Source organism: Balaenoptera physalus (genome assembly GCF_965194825.1).
Source record: "Balaenoptera physalus genome assembly, chromosome: 13".
NCBI lineage: Eukaryota > Metazoa > Chordata > Mammalia > Artiodactyla > Balaenopteridae > Balaenoptera > Balaenoptera physalus.
Window position 1 is genome coordinate 98,838,348 of NC_138892.1, and position 18,892 is coordinate 98,857,239.

General features: G+C 37.6%; 1 protein-coding gene across 5 annotated transcripts in view; it reads left to right on the forward strand.

Annotated features, from left to right (window-relative positions):
• The window catches only part of LRP6 (LDL receptor related protein 6), a 183,552-nt gene that overhangs the window by 127,056 nt on the left and 37,604 nt on the right, over positions 1-18,892 (forward strand). For all 5 annotated transcript variants that reach the window (XM_082420152.1, XM_082420153.1, XM_082420150.1 and 2 more), the window contains 6 exons: positions 5,508-5,724; positions 6,826-7,115; positions 8,413-8,639; positions 10,614-10,798; positions 11,430-11,756; positions 18,348-18,550. In XM_082420152.1, the coding sequence (XP_082276278.1) occupies positions 5,508-5,724; positions 6,826-7,115; positions 8,413-8,639; positions 10,614-10,798; positions 11,430-11,756; positions 18,348-18,550 (1,449 nt within the window). The remainder of the gene's footprint in view (positions 1-5,507; positions 5,725-6,825; positions 7,116-8,412; positions 8,640-10,613; positions 10,799-11,429; positions 11,757-18,347; positions 18,551-18,892) is intronic.

An 18,892-nucleotide genomic window follows, 5' to 3' on the forward strand; every position in this document is an offset into this window, starting at 1 on the left:
GAAGCAGTGTAAGACTAATTGTAGTCTCTATTTATCCCCCTTTGTGGGAATATGTATATGTCTTGCTGCAAAAATATTATCATGCTAGGCAATGAAGTGCTGTCCTGGACCCAGGTAGAGGTGATACGACATGTGCATTGTGTTAGCCTTTCGGTATTTCAAAGAAGTCCAAATTCTAAAATAGAGCTAGCCCAGAGACTTTCAGAAAGGGGATTTTTGGACCTCTATTATCATCCCATAGAAATTGAAAATATTTTATTAACCATAATTCTGTATTTAAGATATTTATCTTTAGCACAATCTGGACACAGTGATAGAGGTAAATGAGGTCTTCCTGAAATACAGCTTTGTTATATCACTCTCCTTAAAGTGCTTTCAGAAGTTTCTTGTTTTCTATAGTTTTTCGTACCTGGGATTTCATACCTCCTATAGGGTGCTGTCTCTGAGTCCCTTTTGTATTCTTTCTACCTCAATGCGTCTCTTTCAAAGTCAGTCAAACAAGACATCCTTGACTGTGTCTTAACGTATATTACTTCTTTTATTCTGAAAAATCATTTTCTCTTTTTCTTTGCCAAAATTCTTCTAATTCTTGAAGGTGGATTTGAACTCCTGCTCCTTCCTAAAGTTTTTCCTGATTAGCTGTAGGCCAGAGAAGGGTGTATGTGTATGGTTTTAATGTAAATTTAGTTTACTTCCTCAACCAGATTGTAATCCCTTAGCTAGAAGAGGCCCTGTTGTAAACTTCTTAGCATTCATCATGCTTTTCATGTGATTTGCATTTAGTAGATATGTTTATTAATGTTGTTTGATTTGGGGTGGGGAGTGGAGTTGAGGGTCTGGTAGAGCAGCAAAAAGTATATTCCAATCAAATTGTCAAACTGCTCCATTTTGTTTACTGTTTTAGTTACTGTGCGTCTAAGTAGCATGAGCAAACAATAAAAATGGGGGTTGGAAATGGGAATAAGGCTGCAGCCCTGCAGTTTTCCACTAGCTGCCAGGATACAGAAAGGTCTGTGTTGTTTTTATTCAGCTTAAAACTGTGTGGTTGTTTGGTCCTTTACTTCCACATATCCTTTTATATTTATGTATTAATTTTTATTTTGAAGCACTATATTTTACTAAATTAATTAAATATAGCCATTTAAATATAGCTGTTTACTTTTAGGGACTAAAGCATTTTACTAAAACAATAAAAGGAAAGAACCAGCATTTACTGAGCATCTACTAATCTGATACTGTGCTATATAAGTAAACATTCTTTTCTTTAATTCTTAAATAATTCAGTAATGTAAGTGCTCTCTCCCTATTTTACATGTGAGAAATTTCCTTAAGGGTATCTAGTGAGTGATAGAGCTTATATTTAAAATCCAAATCTGTCTAATTCTGCCAGAGTATTGTTTACTAATCATAAGAGATTTTTAGAGAGCAGAAGAATGAAGAATATATGCTAAATAAGAAAATGCTGAGTTGTGTAAACCAGAAGAATCTTTTGGATTATCTTTTTGTTATTTTTCTCACTGTGGTTTTCAGTTTAATTCTTTGCCCATTATCTAAATTCATAGCTGATCAGCTATCTTTGTTTAAGTTGTTAATGTCTCAAAATGAACAAACAAGAATGTTGCAGGATACATAACTGAAAGAGGAGAGTTGGTTGATCCTGTAATGTGTTTGAAGTAGAAATTTAGATTTTATTTTTAAAAAGTTCAGTATTAGGCAACTAGTGTATGCTTTTAGATCAGCAAATAAATTTTAATAGGAAGGCCAATATTGGAGCATAGTAATCAGCAAAATTAGTATTAATTTATTAAATGTAAGATAATAATTGATTTAAGATAATACTGAAACGAGGAATAAGGTAAAAGCAGACACGTTTTACTATACCATACACTTGTAAGAGAGTATTATTTTAGAGTTCTGTAATACAGAATGTTTAGCACTCTGTGTTAGATGCTCTCTGATAGGATGATGAACTCCTCCCCCTAATGGAGAAGATAGGTTTCCTGTTAAGTATCTGACATTTTAGATGAGGTAGCAGTAGATTTTCTGGGAGATGCAGTGGGAAATATTGCAGTAGAAACTGATGAGACTTTAGACTAGAACTTTACATCTTTGTAATTTTTCTGCATAAGGTAATATTAAAGACTTAAGACTTGATGGGCTTGTTGAAAGGTGTTTTATAGACAGAGAACAACTCAGGAAATCTTGGAACATATCCAGCCAGGTTTGAAAAAGGAAAGAGGAAGCAGTGAGATGAAGAGATAGAAAGCAGATTGTGCACAAGAGCACAAGAGCAGAGAAGAACTGGAAAGTAGTCACTGATCATTTTCAGTAGTCATTTGAGCTTGTCACAGATTGTCAGCCAGTTGTAGGGAGGTAAGGGAATGAATGGTAAGAGGTGGAGGCAGTGGCTACAGATCATTCAAAGAACATGGCAGCAAAAACAGAATCATTCAGCTTTTAAACAGTGTCTTTCTAAAATGGTGGAAACTGTGTTAAAGGCAGAAAAGAAGGACCTTATGGAGAGGGAGAAATTGGAGATCCTGGGAAGGAAGGACATAGTATTGGGAGGAAATTTTTGCAAGGAGGGTAGAGGAAGATACCAGAGTCAAGAAAGAATCTCCATATTAGGGTGGAGGCAAAAGGACAGAGTTTTAAAGTAAGCTTCTCCTACCTAAAATAATGACTATTCTAAATTATGTCTAATAAAGGAAAGATTTTCACCCTGATCAGAGTTTCCAGGCAGTAATAAAATGGGGCCAGAAATTCTTTCTTGGAGCTCTGCTTTTAGGAGGGATCAGGAATGTATCCATTCTCTAAAAGTAGGCAGTAGTATGCATTTTTACATGGATTTAAAATTTGGGCAAGAATACCTTTCATTCATTCACATGGCTAAGCTAGGATCTAAGGATAAGAACTGTTTTATAAATTTTTATTCCCATTTTTAAGAAGGTTTCTTGACTGTCATAGGTCTTAGGAAACCTGTCTCCTTTTAAAGGTTTTTTTTTAAAAAAAATAAATTTATTTATTTATTTATTTTTGGCTGCATTGGGTCTTTGTTGCTACGCGTGGGCTTTCTCTAGTTGCGGCGAGCTGGGGCTACGCTGCATTGCGGTGCGCGAGCTTCTCATTATGGTGTCTTCTCTTGTTGCGGAGCACGGGCTCTAGGCTCACGGGCTCAGTAGTTGTGGCTTGCAGGCTCAGTAGTTGTGGCGCATGGGCTTAGTTGCTCCGCAGCATGTGGGATCCTCCCGGACCAGGGCTTGAACCCGTGTCCCCTGCATTGGCAGGCGGATTCTTAACCACTGTGCCACCAGGGAAGTCCCTCCTTTTAAAAATTATTTAACAAATATTTATTGAGTTCTCTGCCAGGCTCTTTAATAGTAGCTGTGAAAGACATAAATAGATGAATTAGGTTCCTGCTATTCTAGAGATCACATCCTAGTTATATATGAAAACGATTATCGACCTTTTTTCTCTGCTTAGTCATCTTACTCTTAAACACCAAAGTAATTTTAAGATAAACCGTAGACATCATAAAATATATCCAGGAATGGTCTGTTGCAAGAAAATATGTAAAAGATCTAAACTCATGTCTCAAGGAGAAATTATTAACTTTAAAAAGTATGTAATGTTAGGAGCTGGAGTAGTATTTAATTCTTTTTAAGTATGTTTTTGACTTTTAAAAAACATTGTATTTAAATATAGATTTATTCAGTTGGCTTAATGGAAGTCCTCTTGTATCTAATATGAACAGATAAACATCCAACTAATATAATCTCTCTTCCATCAGATATAAATCAAATATTTATTGATATTTGCAAGTGAAGATACAAGAATATAGCACAACTTTGCTCAATTTTTAAGTATTTTGTTTCCAAGGTTTGGATGTTTGGGGAAGGTCAGCAAGTGTTTTAAAATTTTTAGAGAGGAGAGAGAAAGATATTTGCTTGTCATTCCATCTAGGCATCACAGTATTGACTTACATGGAATATAATTTATGAATAAAAAATTAATACTTGTATAAGATTATGCCTGATATTTCTTTTTAGGTGGGTGTTTGCATGTACATGTTATTAGTAACAGAATAACATTTCTGAAGGCTGATTTGCCTGGTACACAGGCCACTTTAAATGATAGAAATGTTCTCAGATGAGGACTTGGAAGTTGGTGCTTTAGAATACTTCCTCTGTCTTTTAGAACAGAAGATTAGTACATGTTTCTGTAATGTCAGAGACAGATAAGACGCCTTTGCCACTTCTAGGGAAATTGCTGATGTTTATAATGAAAATGTCAGAATGAATTTAATAATGTTGCTATAGCAGGGGTCCCCAACCCCCGGGCCACGGACCAATAGTGGTCTGTGGTCTGTTAGGAACCGGGTTGCACAGTAGGAGGTGAGCCGAGCGAAGCTCCGTCTGTATTTACAGCTGCTCCCCATTGGTCGTATTACTGCCTGAGCTCCGCCTCCTGTCAGATCAGTGGCGGCATTAGATTCTCATAGGAGCGCGAACCCTACTGTGAACTGCGCATGTGAGGGCTCTAGGTCGCAAATACAGATTATCATTAGCAGAGAGGTTTGACTGCACAGAGACCGTAATAAATCAATTGCTTGCAGACTCATATCAAAACCCTGTCAGCGAGTGGCAAGTGAAAACAAGCTCAGGGCTCCCACTGATTCTGCATCATGGTGAGCTGTATAATTATTTCCTTATATATTTCATATTATATTACAATGTAATAGTAATAGAAATAAAGAGCACAATAAATGTAATGTGCTTGAATCATCCTGAAACCATCCTCCTCCACCCGGTCTGTGGAAAAATTGTCTTCCATGAAACTGGTCCCTGGTGCCAGAAAGGTTGGGGACCGTAGGGTAGTTGGAAAGAGCTGATACATCCTAGTTACTTGAAACTTAGTTGCAGAGAGAGTATCTAGAGTGTTTGTTTGTTTTTTTATTTTTTAAACAAAAACAATGAAATAAAAAATACACTAAATAAAGGAGTCCTAAAAAAGACATCAACTCTGTTTACAAGCTTTGTAACCTTATTTGAATCTTAGTTTCCTTAGATGTCAAACAGGCAAAACTCTCAGGATAAAATAAAATATGTTATAAAACACAATACGTAATAAAATAATATGTGCAGAGGTACACTATAATTTGAAAACAAATGTACAAGCAAACTTAAGGTGATAATATTGTACTTTTAATTTTTTACACAGTCATTCAATAGAGGAGGTGCATACTAAATCTAATGTTGCCAGAATTTTTAGAAGGAAGGGTAATAAAAGACTGGAGAAATAGAGATAAAATACGAGCCTACATTGAATCTTTGAAATCATTTTCATTAAATGAACATGTTGTCATTTTGTGAAAGCATTGTAATAGGAGTAACTAAGATGACACTTGGATTTTGATGTAGGCACAGTTGGTTTTGTCATTTTTACATACATTTGAAGAATAAGTACACATCTTTTCCTCTTCCTTCTCTTTAAACTTAAACTTGAAGGTTATGAATACCGATGGGACTGGGAGACGAGTGCTAGTGGAAGACAAAATTCCCCACATATTTGGGTTTACTTTGTTGGGGGACTATGTTTACTGGACTGACTGGCAGAGGCGTAGCATCGAAAGAGTACACAAACGAAGTGCAGAGCGGGAAATCATCATAGACCAGCTCCCTGACCTCATGGGCCTGAAGGCCACAAATGTTCATCGAATCATTGGTAAGTAATTGCACGATTCTCTTAGAGATTGAACCAGGAATGAGAAAAGATGGAGACAGTCAGCAGCTTGTAAAGTCAGCAGTGTAAATTGTTGATGTTTTGAGGGGATATACATAAATTCTTTGTGGTACAAGTACGTTTTTCTCAAAGTCTGATACCTTTTACATCATATCCCATGGTGTCTTATGGTGGCTAAGGAAGACAGTGAACAGCTTTTAGACAATTATCTTCTTTCTCAGGGACTATCATTCCATTTCTTTCCACCTCCCTACTGTCAAACCCTAAATGTAAGAACCAGAGAAATTAAATAAATGTCCCAGGGAAAATACTCCAAATCACTTTCTTCTTTTGGTTCCTGCAACCTCCAAACATATTTTCAGCATATCACCAAGTTCAGTGATATTTGGGGATGACCTAGTGCTGGGCACCATGTAGATGGTCCATGAATAATTTTGGAATCGAGAACTTTCTTTAAAGTTGTTTACCCGGAAACAAATGAGAACTTTAAGTTATCAGATTGATTGGCAGGAATAGACCTTTTAAATGTTGGCTTAGTACTCTGGCTACATAGTTTGAATCAAAGGGATAAACTTAACACACACACACACCCCTTCATGAAAAGAATTTCTATTATATGAATAATGCAGTTTACTTAAAGTTTACTGTGGGTACAAAGGAAAGTATTTTTGTCATACCTTTATTCGCAGTTGATCAGCACAAGAGTTTTGACCTGCTCCGTTTTCAGCCTGGGCCAGTTCACCACTGCTTAAGCAACCTGGTAGTCCCCACTCCTGGGAGGTCACCATACTGATGCCAACTTAATTGGATACCCAGTCAGCATAGAGCATTACCGGTCAGAACTCCTGGGCTCAAGCCATCCTGCTTGCGAGCAGCTGGGACTATAGGCCTGCACACCTGTGCCTGGCCTTTTATTCCCTATTAATCCTCATAGTGCATGTTTATGAGATTAGAACTGAAACTCTAGGTTTGGGAGCAAATATAATCCTCGGTCTTTGTGAAACAAATGCTTAGTCATTTTGAATTGAAAATGTGTTGGTTGTGTCAATGCGTGTGTCCTTCTGTGCCCTTTTATAATTTTAGGTTCCAACCCCTGCGCTGAGGAGAATGGGGGATGCAGCCATCTCTGCCTCTATAGACCTCAGGGCCTTCGCTGTGCCTGCCCCATTGGCTTTGAACTCATCAGTGACATGAAGACCTGCATTGTCCCAGAGGCTTTCCTTTTGTTTTCACGGAGAGCAGATATCAGGAGAATTTCTTTGGAAACTAACAATAATAACGTGGCCATCCCGCTCACTGGTGTCAAAGAAGCTTCTGCTTTGGATTTTGATGTGACAGACAACCGAATATACTGGACTGACATATCACTCAAGGTTAGCAAAAGAACTGGAATATTAAAACTGGGGGCTAAAAGGGAGAGCGTCTAGAATTTGAGTCTTCGTGCTATTATCTGCTTTCCTCATTACTTAATAGGCAGAGTACAACAAAAACACTTAACTTTTTAAAGGAAGTCGAGGGAAAGGCCCATTCAGTATTTTATTAAGTATCTTTTAGTGCAAGATACTTTGCTTGAGTGTTCTAAATCTGCAAGACATAATCTTCCTCTACTTTGTTCTGTTTGAATATAATGAGTGACATTTTCTTCAGTTAGAGAGTAAGCAATTGTATGCTTCATATATAAATGGCTTATAGAGACTTGACTCTTAATTTATTAAAAAAAAATTTTGGGGCGCCTGACTGAGGTAGAAAATGCCAATTATGAGTTATAGCATACCTTTTTTTCCCCCCCTAGAATAAATATTGAAAAGCACACTGAATCAATAAGGAGGAGCTCTTAACCAGAAAATCTGGAGAATAAGCTTTCCTTTTTCCAGATTGTTTTGGACTTGTTTTAGATAACTTGCGTAAAATTTTGTCTCATGTGCAAAAATCATGGAATGTTAGAGCCGGAGTTGGATTCTAATGGTGTTCAGTAAAATCTGTTAAATGAGTGAATAAATGCTTTATCTTGGCTTTTATTATGTGGGCTTGTAAGTTTCCTCATCTTGAAAATAGCGATAATGTCTATCTTGCAGGGCTGTTGTGAGGATTAAATGAGAAAATATATGTACACAAGGTACTTAGGATAGTACTTGCCAAGAAGTAGCAGCTATTATTAATAGCTTGAATTATGGCGATTTTAATTTTTAGGGGATTCAAAGCTACAGTGGTAATGGTATGATAATAGTCATATGCTCTTCTATAAGGTATCAATATAAGTTTGTTGAGATCTTCAGTTGACACAATGGCATGGCCTCCTCTCAAGTACCTTCAGGAAGCTGACTACCAGTTAAAAGTCTACAACATTCTGGTGACATCTTTTTCACTTGATTACTAATAAATTTTTCAAGAATAGTCATTCCACTGTTTTACTAGAATACATTTCTGGTCCTTAAAAATTTCAAAACTTTCTCCCTGAATTGGCGATAAAACTTGAGGTCACAGTTGCATTTATTAGAGATTGACATCATTTTTTTTTTCTTTGCTCATAAAATATGTGAATTGTATTGAGAAACTACGCCTCTGGCTCTTCTGGATCCTCCCACCCAACGAAAACCAAACCATACGTTCCTTCTGGATAGTGTTTTGTACTTAAGCCCTGTGACTTTTTTGTTAATCTTATTTTTGCAGACCATCAGCAGAGCCTTTATGAATGGCAGTGCACTGGAACATGTGGTAGAATTTGGCTTAGATTATCCAGAAGGCATGGCAGTAGACTGGCTTGGGAAGAACTTGTACTGGGCAGACACAGGAACAAATCGAATTGAGGTATCAAAGTTGGACGGGCAGCACCGACAAGTTTTGGTGTGGAAAGACCTAGATAGTCCCAGAGCTCTTGCATTGGACCCCGCTGAAGGGTAAAGAGGTTTTTGTATGCATTCTTTTCAACTGCATTGTTCATGGCCAAGTTATGGATTATATTCTTGATGTCTTAAATAATGCTTATTAGGAATTTGAGAAGTCAACCATAGACAGGCTTTATCTTAAAACCATTAGTTGAGATTTCACTGATTTAGAATTAATAATTATTCGCTAAATTTGACTATTGTCATCATTAACATTGGGTGAAAAAGATCAGTGAAATGGATTATTAATTAAATATTACTGATCATACTTATATACTAAGTAGACAGCCTTTTTAAAGGTGTCATCAAGTCTGTATTTGCTTGCACTCTCTCCCAGGTTACACCAGATTCCAAACCTATGAAAGTAAACCCACTGAAATAATGTGTGCTAGGAAATAACTGCATTTTACAAGCTCCATTCTAGAATGTTTGTTAATTCAAAAATGGACAATTAGTTTGATTATTATTATAAACTTGGGGAAACGTTGATAGTAAACAGTGAACTTTCTGATAAATAAACTATTTATTTACAACGTGACATGTTTTTCAACGGTAGATGATCCTTCTTACATGATTTAGCAAGTTTTAAAAAGCCAGCATCTAAGAAATCTGAAATTTGAAGAATAACTCCATTTTAAAAAGCAAAAGTTAACAATGTGAACATACAAACATATTTACTATAGCCGTAATGAAAAATAGTTTCCCTGAATCAGTCAGTTCCATGGTTAGCTTGTTAGCCATGTAGTTAAGAAGGTCATACTGAAAGCACCCTCTCTGTGCTGACATGTTGTGATTGGGTTATGGTGATTTTTATTCTAAACATTAGTTACCAGACAGATATATTTAGTAGTTGGGACGAAGGTCTCTAGTTTATGTGGCTGCTGGCAACTGTGAAATTTCTCCCACAGTTGTTTTCTCTTGGGCTCTTGGGGTGTGCACGTGCCTGTCAGCTGACAAGTACAAATGCAAACAAAGACCGAGACAACTTCAGTTTTCAGAAAAGCGTGTTCATACATTGCTACCAAATCAACCATCAGCTAACAGGCTGATGAGTGAATGTCTCCCATGGGTATTTGATGAGACCTGGCATGTGGAGAACATTCCTAGTCCCAGTATTCAGAGTGTCTTGAAACTAGCACAACTAGTTCAGCTGAAAGGGCATTTGGCTAAGGATTAGTTTCTAGTTCTAGCTCTGCCATATGACTGGCTTGAAGACATTAGACAAATCAGTCACACTTTTAGTGCCTTGGCCTCCTCATGTGTAAAAAGCCTATGCTGTTGGGCCGCTCTAAGGTTAAGGTGAAAAACTCAAAAGAGTACAATAAAAGCAAAAGAGTGTTCTAAAATTTCACAGGGGTTGTAGTAATAGTGTTCACTGACCAGCTGACACATTAAGGGGTGGTTCATTGCTCTTACACGTAGCAGTATGTTACCTTGGACCATGTGACCAAATACATTTTCAAACTTTGCTTTTAAATTTCAGTTAAAGGCTATTAATTTTTACCCTTGATGTACTGCTGCAACTTGGTTTGGGGGAGAGTTGATGACACAAATTGAAAAGAAGTTTAAAAATTAAAAAATTCGAATTACTTGTATTCAGAAATACATGTATTTTGTTCTGAAGTGAATCAGGTTCTGAGACCAGAGCTTTAATTCTTTCCTAACTTCTTGAATATTAGTTTTATAAATGCAAGTGCTGCAATAAGGAAATCATTGGTTTGTTTCCAGTTCCTAGGTTTTGGATGGAACAAATTCATCGGAAAGACTAAGGAAAGCTGACTCACTTCCTTTTTAGGATATGAGAAAAAATATTTAGTTGAGGCTGCCAATATTCTTGAAAAAAATTATAGCTGTGATTTTGCTTTACCAATTTCCTTGACTTAATGTATATTTTCTTTAAATTCATTTAGTTACTATGCATGAATATGATCCTTTCTCCCAAATAGTCAAAAATGAAATGTTAACTATCCACTGTTTTGAATTTAGATTTATGTATTGGACTGAATGGGGTGGAAAGCCTAAGATAGACAGAGCTGCCATGGATGGAAGTGAACGTACTACATTAGTTCCAAATGTGGGGCGAGCAAATGGCCTAACTATTGATTATGCTAAAAGGAGGCTTTATTGGACAGACCTGGACACCAACTTAATAGAATCTTCAAATATGCTTGGTAAGCTGTACTCCTTTTTGTTCAGACAGATAGTATATAATCCTTTCTGTGCAAAACTCAGTGGCTGTTATTTACCATAGGTTAGATACTATTAATAAAACTTCATATGAATGTCTAGGTTCTTCCTCTGTCTCACACTGTATCCTATTTATTAATAGTGGGCCAAATACTTGGATTCATATCTCTTTAATATGTGGAAATTTCATTACTTTTGGGCTTATTATGGAATTTATAACACCCTGGATATTCCTGAAGTGACTTTTTGTACCAGTAAAATACAATATATGCATTTCCATCTTTTTATGGAAGGAAAAATAGTTGAACTATAGATCTTTACGGAGGGAAAATAAGACCACAATCAAAATAGACCATTTACAGGAGTTTAAACAAACTCAGTGATTTGTAGCAAGAATGTTAGTTTGAGACATGGGGTCAGACTGCAGGTGGGTTGATTTCAGAGGACCAGTCTGGTTTAAGAATTGCTTTTAAAGGAATTTTTCTGTTTTAAATTGCTTACAAAAGTAATGTTTTATATGTTAACATTTTATTTTATTTTTGCCAACAAGACTCTTACATTCTCACATATTTCATCTCTCTGCTTCTCCCCTTTCTACTACCTTTCTGAAAACAGGACTCAACCGTGAGGTTATAGCAGATGACTTGCCTCATCCTTTTGGCTTAACTCAGTACCAAGATTACATCTACTGGACGGACTGGAGCCGACGCAGCATCGAGCGTGCCAACAAAACCAGTGGCCAAAACCGCACCATCATTCAGGGCCATTTGGATTATGTGATGGACATCCTCGTGTTTCACTCCTCTCGGCAGGCAGGGTGGAATGAGTGTGCTTCCAGCAATGGGCACTGCTCCCACCTCTGCTTGGCAGTGCCAGTTGGAGGCTTTGTTTGTGGATGCCCTGCCCACTACTCTCTTAATGCTGACAACAGGACTTGTAGTGGTAAGCTGCATTCCCCCCCACCCCAAAGCAATCTAGAATTAGAGGAGAAAGCAGGATTTTGAAAACACTGTAGTTCATGTTCTTTCTAGAGTAAAAAGTTGTAGAGGTCCAGAGTTGATCATTTGTTTAATAAAAGGGAAGGACTAAATGTGGAAAAATGCAAGTGTTTGTTACTTTTATTTGTTTGGTGCTAACTAGTTGATGTTATGGAAAAATTGATACTATAGAAAAAGTAAGTCTTTTATCCTTGGGGATTAAATATGTATCGAAAAATTTGCATCGCTTCTTTGAGAGAGACAGCACATATGTGTGCTATACATATTTATTCATGATAAGGGAAGAACAGTACAAACAGTACAACAAAGAGAATCTACAAAATACAATCTCCTTGTCCTTTGAAGTTCATAGAATAGGCTAAAGATGAAGAATTTAAGTGTGTAAGAGGCCAGGCAGAAAATGCTATGAGTAAATTTAGCCCAGTATGAAACAGTAGTAAATATATGGGGAAGGGAAACTGGAGAGCACATGCTCTGAACATAGTGAGTGGTCGCCACTTATTTCTAGCTGATGTTACCAGATCGTCTCAGATTCACATGCACACAGAGACACGCACACGTACAGTGCTAAGAACACCAAAACACAGTGTGTAACAAAAGATTGTTGGCTTGGGGAGTCCTGATTTATGATTCAAGTGTGCATGAACGCCCATGTCTTGGTGGATAGACAAGAACAAATTGGTAGATATGATAAAGAAATAGATAAGAAAAAGTAGATTCGTGGGAGAGAAGTAGGGTATGGTTCACTAAGTTAGAAGGTAACAAAATTGCTGTAGGATATTGGATATAGTGAACTATTGAAATTACCTTATTCTGTGCCTGAAAGTATAGGAGGTCACATAGGAAAGGATTTAGTCTGTTCTGGCTCAAGACTTCAGTTCTGAAAAAGAAAGTACATCAGTTTACAGTTTAATGGTTTGGCATCTCTGTCACACGTTAAGTTTTGTGTTTTACCGAAGCAAGTCCCATAAATTTTTTAAGCCTTAATTTTTCTCATTTGTACAATGGGAATAATAATAGTAACTAACTTGTAGGGTTGCTATGAAAATTGAATAAGATATAATAACATGATTGCTGTGGAGAATGGATTTGAGGAGGAAAATAAGTGGCTGCAGGGCAGTCAGACTCCTGTGATAATGCAGGTCGACTTAGACGGGGCTGGTGGCAGTCGTGATGAAGAGACGTCGATGGGTTCAAGGTATATTTTGAAACTAGAATGAACAGAACTTGTTAATGAGTTGTATATGAGGAAGAATAAGAGGGAGGAAGCAAGGATGACTCCTAGATTTTTGGTTTGAGCACTTAAGTAGGTAGTAAATGGGGAGGATTAATTTTCAAAAAGAATTAAAAAATTTTAGGTTTGTATTGATTTTCCTATGGGAAATAGAAATATTAAATAGGTAATTGTAGGGACTTCCCTGGTGGTGCAGTGGTTAAGAATCCACCTGCCAATGCAGGGGACATGGGTTCGAGCCCTGGTCCGGGAAGATCCCACATGCCGCGGAGCAACTAAGCCCGTGCACCACAACTACTGAGCCTGCGCTCTAGAGCCCACGTGCCTAAAGCCCGTGCTCCGCAACAAGAGAGGCCACCGCAATGAGAAGCCTGCGTACTGCAACGAACAGTAGCCCTCACTCACTGCAACTAGAGAAAGCCCACACGCAGCAACGGAGACCCAACACAGCGATAGATAGATTAGATAGATAGATAGATAGATAGATAGATAGATAAGATAGATTAGATAGATAGAAATTGTATAGAAGAATCCATAGCTCAGAGAGAGAGATGAGGTTAGAGGTATTAATTTTAGAAATGCCAGCATGTATTTAAAATAGGTACTTAGGGAGAAGGTGTAGACCTGGGGTCAGCAAACTTTTTCTTTAAAGAGCCAGAGAGTAAATATTTAGGCTTTGTGAATCCTATAGTCTCCCTCACACCTATTCAGCTCTGTACACTGCAGTGTTATAGCAGCCATAGATGTTACATTTTTAAAATGTGGCTCAATTCTGATAAACTTTATTATAAAAACAGGCAGCAGGCCAGATTTACCTTGTGGGCCATAATTTGCCAACTCTAGTGTGGCGAAAAGAAGGGGTCTAGTAACCTCAGGAACTCTGGTTGAGAAGGGAAAGCTGGCAGTGGACACAGAAAAGCAGCAGTGAGAAAGGCCAAAGGAGAACCAGGAGAAGATAGTGACACAGAAGACAGAAGATTGTTTCAAAATAGAACTGTGTTAATGCTGTTGACAGGTTGAGTAAGGTGAGGCCTAAAATAGTATCCATTGGATATTTGGATGAGGTGGTTATTAGTAACCCTAAAAAAAGTAATTTCAGGGAGGTAATGGTGAAAGATGGGAATAGATCAACAAGTGAATGGAGAAAAGGAAGGGGAGGTAGTGTATGTGTTATGTAGACATCTTTTTTAAGAAGTTTAACTTTGGAAGGAGAACATGGGGATAATAAGTGATGGAGGATGGAGACAGAAGACTATGAAAAGACCTTTTGAGGTCATTATTGTTTGGGCTGATTTTACCAGTGTGTGCTAGTTGGTGAGTGAAGGTCTTGAGAAATCAGTGCTGAGTGTCCCTAATGTCTGTCTTTGGCTCTTTCTGAGATGATTGGCAGTGTTTCAAGAGGCTTCCTGTTGCGTGTTCTTTTTATAATGAGTACTATTTAATATTTGTGCACAGATGTATTAGATTCCAAAGCAGATTACAAGAGAAGTTTAACACAAAGTACTTGCCCTCAAAAAGTTTTCTAACACTGTGTAATTTAATCCTAGACCTGTGTTTCAAAAGCTAAATCAGATCATGTTGTTACTCTGCTCAAAACCTCCCATTTCACACAGAGTGAAAACCTAGTTCTTATAATGGCCTACAAGTTCCTGCATGATCCGTACCCCACACTTTGCACCGCCCCCCCCTTTGCTTCTCTAACCTCAGCTTTTACCATTCTCTCTCTTGCTCTCTCCATGGCAGCCACACCAGCCTCATTGCTGTTTTCATATATGCCAGTTACTCCTACTTCAGGACTGTTGTACTGCTTATTTCCTCTACTTGGAATGTTCTTCCTGCAAATATTTGCATGGATATACTTCACCTCCAAGTCTTTGCTTAATTGTGACCTCCACAGTGAGACCTGATCTGCCCGATTTAAAATTGCAAGTCATCCTTCCACCCTATCTAACATTACCAGTGCCCCTTACCTGCCATTTTTCTTTTTCCTGTGACGCTTAATCACTCTCTGATATACTATATAATTTATATACTCTATTATTTATATACTATAGCCTCTTTATTATGCTTATTACTTGTTATCTGTTTACTGGATTATAAACTCCATGAAGCAGCATTTTTTTCCTGTTTTTCCACTGATGTATCTTAGGTGCCTAAAAAAGTGTTCAGTAAATAGTAATCATTCAAGAAATCATTGTTAAATAGAAGAATGAAGAAGCAGGACAGGATTTGGAAAAACATATGCTCTTCCATTCAGCAGCAGCTTTGTGACCTGGGAAAAATTACTTAACCTTTCTGAGCCTTTCTTTAAAAATTACTTAACCGTTCTGAGTTTGCTCACCTATAAAATGGAGTAATTTGGGGTATTGGATGACATCTGGTATGATGTGTGACATCTTGGAGTTCCTAAATAAATGCTTCTTTTCTTTCCCAGTTTTCTGAAATAATTTTATTTCCTTACTTTCAGAATCATGGCTACAGGGCTGTCCTAAGTTATCATGATCTCATGCTTGTTTCTTCATTTGTTTACTCATTTATTCTTTCAATGAATATTTACTGAACACCTAATCCACACTGGGCATCATTTGAGCCAGTGAAGAATGTAGCACTGAATAAAATAGACATTAATCCCTGCCCTCATGGAGCTTACATTTCAGTGGGACAGATAATGAACTAAATAAGTAAACTCTGTCATGAGTTAGATGGAGATGAGTGTTATGGAGAAAATTAAGAGCAAGAAAGGGTGGGTAAGAGGATCACAGTGTTAAATAGGGTCATGAGAGAAGTCCTGACTGTAAAAGTGACACTATGTCCGGAACTGAAGGAGGTGAGGAAATGAGCTATGCTGGATATCTGGTAGAAGACCTGTCAAGCAAAAGGGAATAGCAAATGCAGAGGCCCTAGGGGGAAGCATGTCTGGCATATTAGAGGAACACCTAGGAGGCCAGTGTCTCTGGAACACAGTGAATAGAGATTAAGTCAGAGAGGAAACAGGAGGCCAAATTGTGTAATCCCTTGTTCAGTACTGAAGTGGTTGGCCTCTATGGAACCTTTGTGCGAATTGGGAAAAGATGTTTCCTCTGGGCAGATGCAGCTGCCTAGGTGCTTGACTTGGCTAATGAAGTGTGGACTGGACTTCAGTCCCTACTTGGTGCCTTTGGCACAATGCACAAGTGGCAGTCAGACATGGTGGGCTTGGCCTTGTCATTTATGCTGTTCTTACACCAGAGTAATACCTTTCTTTAAGCTTTGGGTGAACACTTGTGTCTTCAAAGGAGAGCTGAAGAGCTTCCTCCTACCTCATCCTCCAACTTCTGCGTGTGGCTGTCTTCATTGCGGGAATGCAAAACAGAGTCAACCTCACAGGACGGTTTGGAAAGCATTCTGCAGGAGATGAGGGAGTGGTGGTTAGAGGTTACATAAATCAGGATGGATTTAGGCTTACAAAATTGCATATTCTTCGTCACTTTTGTAAATAAAACATCAGCTTCCTCTTAGAAATATTTAGCCAGCTGTAATTATTAACGTCATCCATAGACTTTTTGAAACAAGCATTTATTTGGAGCCATATTTGGCTTTGTCTTAATCTACATTTCTAGAACACCTAATCGTGGAATCTTATTAAAGGTTAAAACTTGTTTCAAAAAAAAAAAAAAACTACCCAGTGAAACATACTTGGAGCCAAATACATATTTGAGTATTTCCCAGGCAGGAAAAGTGGACACCTAAAACTGTGGGGTCTTTCTTGTAAGTTTCATTGTATGTCTTAGTATAAGCGGTGCTTATTTTGTTGGAAATGTAGAATTCAGAACTTTTTTTTCTATTTTCTTGATTTACAAGAATGTAGTACTGCAAAAAAAATAATTCTTTAAAAAAAAAAAGATGGGAGACTTGTTAACTACTCTATTGTGACCTGTATTCTTACTGCTTAAGGCATGGGTTCTACTAAAATTGCTGAAAGTTGTTAAATCAATATGTTATGGACTCCAGGTAATGGAGAGTTCCAGTGGGATCATTGGAATACTTTCTAAATCTTCCAAGCTAGGTGTGGACTTTTAGCCAGTGAGGAACTCAAAGCAGAATTTCAGTGCTGTGAATACCAAGTTTCTTTGTGAGAACCAGTGAATTTCTTTGGGATTTAAGCCAATATACATTTGGGTGTAAATGTAAAGTCAACCAGGGAACCACAAATAATGGAGCTGTGAAGAATGGGGTTTAAGGGGAAATAAAGCAGGGAGTTCTGTCTTGGCCATTTATGTTTATATCCCTGAGAAGGACAAAATTCTCCTGGATTTAGGTGATGACTGAGCAACAAGAGTATAATTATGGAATTTTTACATATATTTTAAATGAAAATTTTAAAAATGCTATTAGACTTTGAAGTTTTTGGTAGCACTGCCAGATGCTGTCCTTTTCTAGATTAGAGGCCTAGTCCCTGGGAAAGGGAATGTTGTCTCTGTTGCATTTTCCCATTTCATAAATTTAAGGGCATCAACTTAAGTGTGTTTTTTTTTTTTTTACTGGCTCCCTCTCCTTGCAACCCACTATGCAAAATATTAAGCCTATGTCTGCAACCAGTGAGGGTTTGTTTGAATCCTACTAATACCAAGTTTATTACTGCTACTACTGATAATAATAAACAGTAGTTATTTTTACTTGATATTTACATAATGCCTTACAATTTTTTGTTGAGGTATAATTGCCATAATGCCTTACAGTTTTTAAAGTATTTTCACATATGTTGTAAAATTTTTATAGCAACTCAATGACCAGGACAACATAACTATGACCTTATTTTACAGTTGAGTAGATTTTGACCCAAAGAGGTTTAGGGCCTTAGTTAAGATCAAGTGACTAAATAGTGTGAGAAGTGAGACTAAAACCAATCTTGAAGTTTCTTCTTTGACCTATGGAGACCCAGGCTTCCTTCCACCTACAAGAATTGGTTATGGAGGAGTTAGGATTATTTACTTGGCAGACAGGAGTATTTTGTCTGTCTTTATTAAATGCTTCATTAAAATCAAGTGTCCTATGATACCACTGTGGACAAGACAGAGCAAAAGTGGCTAGTTGGCTGTTATCATGGGGTAAATTCATAACTGGTTTGGTAACCAGAGCGCTGATCAGTGTTGCCTCTAAGAGAGTTTCTGGAGGCATTCCAAAGGGTTTTGTCTCAACCTTACCTTTTCAACATACATGTCTGTTTTGTATGAGATACAGACAACAGGCTGATCAAATCTTTGAGTGATACAAGACTTAGGGTAACTATGTTTTTCCTCTTTGCTTTTTTCTTTCTTTAAGCTCCAACTACTTTCCTGCTCTTCAGTCAAAAGAGTGCCATCAACCGCATGGTGATTGATGAACAGCAGAGCCCCGACATCATCCTTCCTATCCACAGCCTTCGGAATGTCCGGGCCATTGACTATGACCCACTGGACAAGCAGCTCTATTGGATTGACTCACGACAAAACATGATCCGAAAAGCACAAGAAGATGGCAGCCAGGTAATTCAGGGCTGCGTTCAAGATCCAGTTCTTCTGCCGCGTAATTGGACCAGCCAACCATCCTATTTTACTTAAGTCTTGACTCTGCTTATGTGTGTGTGTGTGTAAAACTGGAATTCTGAACCTAGCAGTTTTTTTCCCTCCTAATGATCTTTGAGTAAACAATTGTTTGATACTTCTATTAGAATGAAGATTGTGTTGCATTAAAATAACTTATGCTCATATATTAGTATGACTGTCAGTGCCACCCATATCATTTATATAGTTTTTTTTAAAATTCCATTTACATGGAGTGTTGGAAACTTTGAAATCAAATAAACCCTTGGTTCTGATCTCAGCTTT